At 36.8% G+C, this 8,022-nt stretch overlaps 1 protein-coding gene across 1 annotated transcript; it reads right to left on the bottom strand.

The window, feature by feature from the left end:
- Positions 1 to 3,073: 3,073 nt before the first annotated feature.
- On the bottom strand, positions 3,074 to 6,400 carry LOC113749707 (fatty alcohol:caffeoyl-CoA acyltransferase). The gene is made up of 2 exons (XM_027293533.1): positions 5,765 to 6,400; positions 3,074 to 4,130 (listed from the first exon to the last, which is right to left on the bottom strand). Exons 1-2 carry the CDS (start codon positions 6,191 to 6,193, stop codon positions 3,186 to 3,188), a joined length of 1,374 nt encoding a protein of 457 aa, XP_027149334.1. The 5' UTR covers positions 6,194 to 6,400; the 3' UTR covers positions 3,074 to 3,185.
- Positions 6,401 to 8,022: the final 1,622 nt, after the last annotated feature.

The raw sequence follows: 8,022 nt of genomic DNA, 5'->3' as shown, positions 1-8,022 counted from the left end.
GCGACTGGTTATACAGTAGTAAACATGCTCGAAGGCCAGATAATCAAAGCCTGTAGATGCTACATATAGATAGGCTACAACTGTTATCTTTGAAGCTCTGAAGTAAATATCTTAACTAGCTAGCTACATTGTCCACAAAGATACTACTGAGTGTGTTTGGATAATAAATCACTTTTTTTTTATATAATGGATGTGAGATAAAAAAAAATGTTTGAAAATATGTTGATGATATAAGTAAATAAAAATTTACAAATAAACTACAATTCAGAACTATTAAAATTGTATGAAAAAATCTAAGAAAATATACTGCTAACTTGATTAAAGTAATATTGAATAAAAAATATGCCCCGGAATGTAGAGGTTTCGGGTTCTAATATACCGTTTCTTCCCTATTTCTTAAATTTCACTCCTTTCTTGTTAGAAATTTTTTTATAAAAAAGTAATGATGAACACAAGAGTGAGCTACTTAGTTGTTTTTTTTTTTTTGACAAGAAGCATTTTACATCTAAAATATTCAATAAGGTAGTTTTAAACTTGGGGGTATCTTTCATGCCATGCCTTAGTTGACAAATACAGAAGCTTATAACTCGCATGGCATGTTGGAATATGGTCACTAAAACAATAAAGATTGTGTAGATATGTAAAACAATTTTTTTTTGTGGCAAAGAATATTACCTTAAACAACACATTTCTCATTCTCATTCTAAAACAATCCCATGGTTTTTTGAAATACTACTTGTAGAAGTTTAGAAGATCCTTGGAAGAAATTCGACATTTTTAATACTCTTTGTATTGCTTCACAATCATGTACTTTAATTTGTTTAACCATTGAATTAATTGGCTTTGGTGTACATACATAGATTTCTTTTCTTAATTTGGGGGTTGAATGAATAGTCAAAAAAAGAAAGTTTTAAGACAAGCTTCAACCAATTAGAATAGACTCGGAAGACAGAAGCTTTTAACTTTGAAACCCACGGGTGCATTATTTTATTTTCTTTTACATGTTCTGGATATGTGATTCTTATTAATCAAGCTATACTGCGGGGAAGAACGAGCCATCGTTTCTTCCTTGTTCGACCATTAAACGAAGATAACAAAATTCTGTAGTGGCGTTAATTATTGGCCCCCGTGATGGCCTTAATTTTTTCGTCGGCCTCCATTTTTATGTGCCAGAGAATTATGCGAGTTCATTGCATCTATCGTAATTTATCCTAGCGTGATCGCTTTCCGGCATAAAGCAGTTTGATTGACTCCTATAAAAAGATGCATAAATTTCTTTTTTCAAGAATCAGGTTTCCTCTTTTTGATATTCTGTGATCTCATGGCAGTAGTAGTGTTTCTTGCAAATGAATTTAAATCGTACGTACTGTAGTTCTTTTTGAGTAACTTGAAAATGTTTTGATGACATCCATCGATCATATCAACTTAACAAACCATCCTAATCTTATGCTGTTTTAATTGCGACCCTGCTGAGGAAAACAATAGATTTCTGTAGAATTCTGCTGTATTGTATCCCACCTTTGAAACCACAATTGCCTTGAGCCCGTAGGATGCGAAAGTTGGCAAGGAACGAAAAAGTGAGAGAATATTGAACTCCAACTTGCATTGTTGATAATTTTTTAGTTAGTTTATGTAAGCCACATCGGCTAAAATGATAACACGGGAGATAAGGAGCATGATGTGCTTTTGAAGATGAAGCAGCACTAAGTTCAATAACAATAATATCATCATGCATCAACGATAATGATGGGTCATAATTCAGCTCAAAAGTGATATTCTACTGATAGCATTTAATATTCTTTATTAGCACATTATAATACACACATTGAATTTTGATGATGAGTAATCACTTTCCCTGTCATTGGTAATACTAACTACTCAATATCGCGATAGTCCATTTCTTGCAATTAACGATCCTTGAACTTCAAGCAGGTCACAAGGGAACAAAAGCAGGTCACAAGGAGAAAAGAGATTATTGATGAACGTGCTGGATGGTTGGTTTATAACTGAAAGACGAACCAAATTATTCGATACTCGAATTGAGTTCGGCTTGTTAAGAGGTCGTTCAAGTTTTGATTTTTCAACTAATCAACTCAAACTTGAATAATATTTCGTGTTCGGTAACTTTCATATTCAGTTTGAACTTGGCTCAATTAACATAAAATTAGAAGATTTTTTATCTATAAAAAAATTCAAACTACTCGAAGTCAAACTCGATTGAACTTATCTAATTAATAATCAAACCAGGCAAAGCTTGAACAGAATTAATAAAAAAAGTTTGAACATTGCAGTGTTCGGTTTGATTAGACTTATTTATACTTTTAGATTGGCAAACCAGAAAAAGAAAGCCAAACATTAGTCCATGCTTAATTAACTGCCTCCATAGGCCGGCTATAACCGCCGAAAGAAAAAGCCAAGTCTGAAATGCCATTCCATATTCGCAATGCACTTATCTTGATAGCATGCTGTCAGCCTATCATAAGCATTAAGCACAAACCTAATCCCGTGCCTGTTTAGATTAAGGACAAATGTTGACTGCTGATGTAAAAAGGGACTTGCAAGTAGCTTAGCTAGAGCTTAGAAAGCACACCAGGACACAGAAACAGAGGATCGAGAGTGATGCTTCACTTTGCGTATGGGCCAAAGATGGACAGACAGAGATGTTAGAAGAGGTGGAACTGGAGGTTACCAATGCTCTTAGCAACGATTTTTTCAAGGAGAGTGGGAGGACAGGTTAATGAAAATTACATGTGGCCTCATGTTCTTGAGACCACTATCCTTTTATATTCTCGATAGTTTGGGGAAAAGTAAGTTGATTTCGTACAAGACATATTGTTAGAAGACAATGACATGAATTTGGTCTCAAGAAACAGAGAAAACCACATGGAGGAGATTGCAAGGCAAGTGGGAAAAATCTTTTAGATATTATTCCTGGAAAACATTCTGGTAAAATAGTAAACGTTTTCTTCAATTGGAGGAGAAAATGAAGGGCTACGATCTACAAAGTCACGGAAAAAGCACAAAATAAAAGAGACATGATAATCGGACAGAGATTTTAATTTAACCAGTTAGCTTATTGATTCCTCAATACCATACACAAAAATGCAAGCAACATTTACTAGTCACTCTCCAATCTCCAAGTACAAAGTTTTAAAAACAAAAAAGAATTAAAATTTTCAATTAGCTCAGAATCCATTCGTCTCAACATTGTCGAGACCATTTGCATCTGGTCCATTTCGTTCACTATCATGTGAAGAAAACTTGGTCATGTAATGCTCAAACTTATCCACCACGCTTTCCGGCATCGACACAAGAACTCTAATAGCATCACAATCTCCGATAACCGGTAAAAACAAGCAGTAAATATCACTAGTTAGAGGGCCCATTTGCAAAGCCTTTCCTTCCCCAAAATCCAAGTCCTCTAATCCTAATTTTGACCACTGGGAAATTACCAAGCTGCAAGAAAGGTCCGTCTTCAACGTTTTGTCCTCCAAATGATCGATCATAGACTTCACATATTCCCCGGTTAAAATCGATTTTGCATGTTGCACCAATTTCACCCCACCATGCAGGTTGTCCTCCACCAATTCTTGGGCCGTCGCCTCGGCGCATCCCAGCACGAATGCATTCCCATAAAAGCCCTGCGGGATTTCGTAGTTTAATGTTTTTCTGATATTCACCGAAAACAGAAGCTTCACTTTATTTGAGGATGGCAAGCCGAGCGCTTTAACCCAACATCGCCACGTGTGAGATGCTAAGACCTCAAAGGCGGTGCATTTTAGCGAGGGCATGCATTGCCTCCTGAGGTTAAGAATTTCGGAGGGGTTAAAAGTTATGGATGCGGGAACAAGGGGTTGAGATTGTAAATATTGGTAAATGTTGGGGTCCAATCGAGAAATGGGGTTGTCGGGTTTTGATTCGGTGAATGTGGGGTGACGGAAAGTAACTTGTGCAGGATTTCGGGGTTTCAGCACGTGACGGAAGTGGGAAGGGGTGATTGGTAGATCACTGTTAGGTCTCGTGACCAGGTGGGCCCAAGCATGCAGGAACTGGGACGTGCCAACGCCATCACAGAGACCGTGATTGATCGCGGTGCAGAGAACCATTCCTCCGCGACGGAGGTTGGTGACCTGGCATCAGTGAAAAAGCAAAAAAAGAAAATTAGGCAAAAGTGAGGGTATATTATATTGAAATTATGACGAGGGTACTCCTGTCATTTGATAAATTCTGAGAAAAAAAGAAAAGATTGAGGGTCACCGCACCAGCCGAGCTAATGAAAGGAACAGAAGAAAGAAAGCCAATATCGATTGCTGCAGAGTTCGTGGGGGGACACCCACATGCTGGAGCCAGGACTTATCTCAGACTCAGAGCAGTTATGCATCAATTAATATTTTCCTTATCCAACAGGGTAGCCCAGATTTGTTTTTTTCTTTTTTTTCTACATATTTTTATGTTGTTGATTAAGTTATACTGTGCTAAGTTGTAGCTAGAGGTGGGTAGGAATTTTATTGCTTTTCTTTTCTTTGATTTTGATAGAAAACAGATAAGGCTATCACTAATCAATAGCTGAGCCAGCCATTACGGATGGCACTAGAAAAGCTTGGACGAAAAATCAACCAGCATGTCTGAGTGTAACACGATTTTACGTTTTGGGTAAGCGCACAAACAACACTATTAGAGCCCGTTTAGATTGCTATTTTCTTGAGTTTTGTCAAAAAAAATGTATTATATCGATTTGACACATGTGAAGTAGAAAAACTGATTGAAAAAACGTGCTCCCGCAGAATTATAAATTACATTTGTCCTTTCTTACAGATTTATGAATTACATTTACATGCCAGATTTTATAGTACGGTACTTGGTACAAGGAGAGCTCAGAAACCGGAAAATGAACCATGATGAAGCCAAATTAGTTCTCCAAAAGGAGGAGGAGGCCGAAGAGTAAAATGTAAAGATGATATAAATAGAAAAGAGAATTGATGGTGTATGAAGAACTTGGGATTGCATACAGCAAAAAAGACAACAGGGGGACCCTACATGCAGTGGAGATCATATGAAGGTTTTTGTTAAAACAAAAGACTGGGAAACTTTCTTTAAGCTGCTTCAGTTTGGGAGTGTTGGCCGAGGCAAAGTTCCACATGTTTGTCTTGGAACCATCTCCACCCGGGATGTTTGATTGATAATGAAATTTGAGTTATCTTAGGACCTTAAAAAAAAAAAAAAAAATTTTTCTTCTTGAGGTATGCAAATCCTTTCCCAAATTTATTCTATAATTGGTAAATCCTATTTTGCATATTTGAACCAGCTTCAATTCCTAAGCAGTGAATGGTGATCATCTCCGAACAAACATGGAATATACAATACTAGTACCTTTTCACCTTGCTATCTGTTAGCATCATCCGATGTTGAAATCATTCAAGAATAAATGGTGAGAAGATAATCAAGAGGCAAAACTATTTTGGAAGCCAACAAAATAGTTTAATTAATATATGGGTTGACTCTTTACTTCCTTAGCGTTCTAATACTAGTGAACTTCTAACATTGGACACACTAGTTGTCCTGCAGATACCATCAAATCAAAAACTAAAATAAAATCAAAAGGAGTATTAATTCGAGAGCCAAAAGCCATATTAGGAAACAAAAAAAATGAAGAATTAGCAAGTAGTATTCCGGATTAATTATCAATTATCTGATAGGTACGATGACTATATTATGTTCACTATGAAAAACAGAAAATCTGAAAGGATCATTTTGAGAAGCTGACCTGAACTACTAGAGGAGGCATATCCAAGAAACTTGGAGCTTCGACCTTGTACAAGAGTTTCCTAAAAGTCCTGTTTGGCTTTTGGAAAATTTCAGCAAACTCATCAGCAGTTAAATCCATAAAACCTTCAGCAAACACTGCACCTTCTCCATTGCACTCAACTTCAAGTTTATGATCATTCTCCGGGCTTTTCTTTAACCTCCCAGCTAATGGATAGTAATATACAAGAAGTCTGGAGAGAGCAACTTTAAGGCAATCAATGTTTACAGACTTCCTGAATAGATAGAGATACTTGATCGAAAATCTGAGGAAATTTTGATCATCAAGATTTGAAAGATATAGCGAGTGCTGAGGTGTTCGGCTAGAGGGGGTGATTAACACAGGATTGCATGAATAAAAACAATCTGGAAGTTCTGGAGATCTTAGCATATTGTGTTGTCTGCCTCTGCTCGTGATGAAGCAGAAAGAGGAAAAGGGGTGGAATGGATGAGTTGATTGAAAGAGAAGGGCAGCAGAGCAGAGAGATTTGAAGGGAAGGGAAGGGAAAATGGGACGATTGAAATCTACTGCTGGATATGGAGATGTACTACTAGATTCCTCCCTAGTGTAGGATATAGAGAATCACGGCCTTGTAGCGACTAGCAAGTGGAAATTGAAATGGTTTAGCATTCTTTGTGTCTCCAGACTTTATGTTTAGTAATCTCTTCAGTGACCCAAAAAAAAAAAAAAAAAAGACTTTATAGTACTACAGGTTAATCTTTTTAGTGGATCAAAAGATTTGACATGTATTAAAGGGCAATTTCCCCCAAGCCATTTCTTTGGTTTTTTTTTTTTTTTTTCCTTATTCGCCCTAAAACAAAATTAAAGGGACACATTCCAATCACTTTGATTGAGATATGCATTGGCAGTTTTAAAACGAAAGAGAAAAGAGCTTTTAGTGCATGCTATGGATTAAAAAAAACTTAAAGACTTGTGGATGCCTCGATGACAATCATTCCTGTTGGTACAATGCTGCTTGATTTGTTAAACTAACCAAATCAAATTGTTCAAACTTGGACAGAAAACGAGTCGATCATAACTCCCAGCCAATTCAAAGTCGACAGTGACGACGTATAAAGTTGATATCGGTAGTGGCAAACTGATGGAATGCAAGTCCATCGTGAAAACCACAAACTTGTGCTGCACAAAAACCACAGTAATTATTCAAAAACACTAGTATCATGTATCACTTGCAGGTGGACCAAGAGAGAGCTTTGTTAAAGTGTAAGAATGACACCATATTTTGCTTCAGTCTTCGGTCGATATCCTTCTAGGAGATGCTACTATCGAGTAAGGTTTGTGGTTCATGCATAATAAAAGTAGTGTAATTGAAGAACCCCGTTTTTATTTGTGTACTAGAAAGAAAAAAAAAAAAAAAACTTGAAAGGGAGTCGAGCAAAATGTCGAAGTATAATTTAAGAATTTCTTTTTTCGCAAGGAAGTATAATTTAACCTACCCTTGATTTTGATTGCCAGTTTTATTTTGTCCTGGTTTCCAGAGGAGGGAGCTTGGCGTACGAAGGTAAACCACATCCTCAAATTGCTTTGTGGATAAAATCTTGTATGGATGGAACGCAAAACTCTAACTTTATTATTAATTTTGACTAATCAATCATTGTAATCCCAAAACTTCCAAGACCTTGTTGTCAAAGTATGGGAACTTTTACCCTCAAATGTGCCGACGGACTCGTTGAGTTGTCCTCAGCCTCCAACTTCTTTGTACATTTCCGGAAAACAAATACCTGCAAGAAGAGGAGAGATGATGTATTATCTTAATCCCATGCCTTAATGAACTAATCATATGCTCGGGGCAAAACAATTCTAATTTTGAAATATTTTACAAACATAGTAGTGAAAACTAATTCGATCGTATTGGCTAGACTGTCAATTTAGGAGAAGTTTCAATATCGTCACCAATGGCAACCTACTAGAAACCATATAAACAAGCAAAATTGACTGCTACCTCACAAGATTAATACAAGTAAAACCTTCCCTTTTCTCCACCTGGCCGTTTATAGCTTTAATCTGTGTTCATGAAAGAATACCCCACTAGAATGAGTTGATAGGCATTTCACGAGATACTAGAAAAAGGCCAGCCACAGCCAAACCCAAATGGGCTAGAAATAACTCTAACCAACTGATCAAACGCTGTAAAATTAGTAAAGACCATTCATTCATTCTTAAAACCACACGCCAAATTCATTATTGTCGCCGAAAGG

The sequence above is a fragment of the Coffea eugenioides genome, chromosome 10 (genome assembly GCF_003713205.1).
Source record: "Coffea eugenioides isolate CCC68of chromosome 10, Ceug_1.0, whole genome shotgun sequence".
NCBI classification, from domain to species: Eukaryota; Viridiplantae; Streptophyta; class Magnoliopsida; order Gentianales; family Rubiaceae; genus Coffea; species Coffea eugenioides.
The sequence above is the reverse complement of the archived record's forward strand: the minus strand, read 5'-3'. Positions and strand labels throughout refer to the sequence as shown.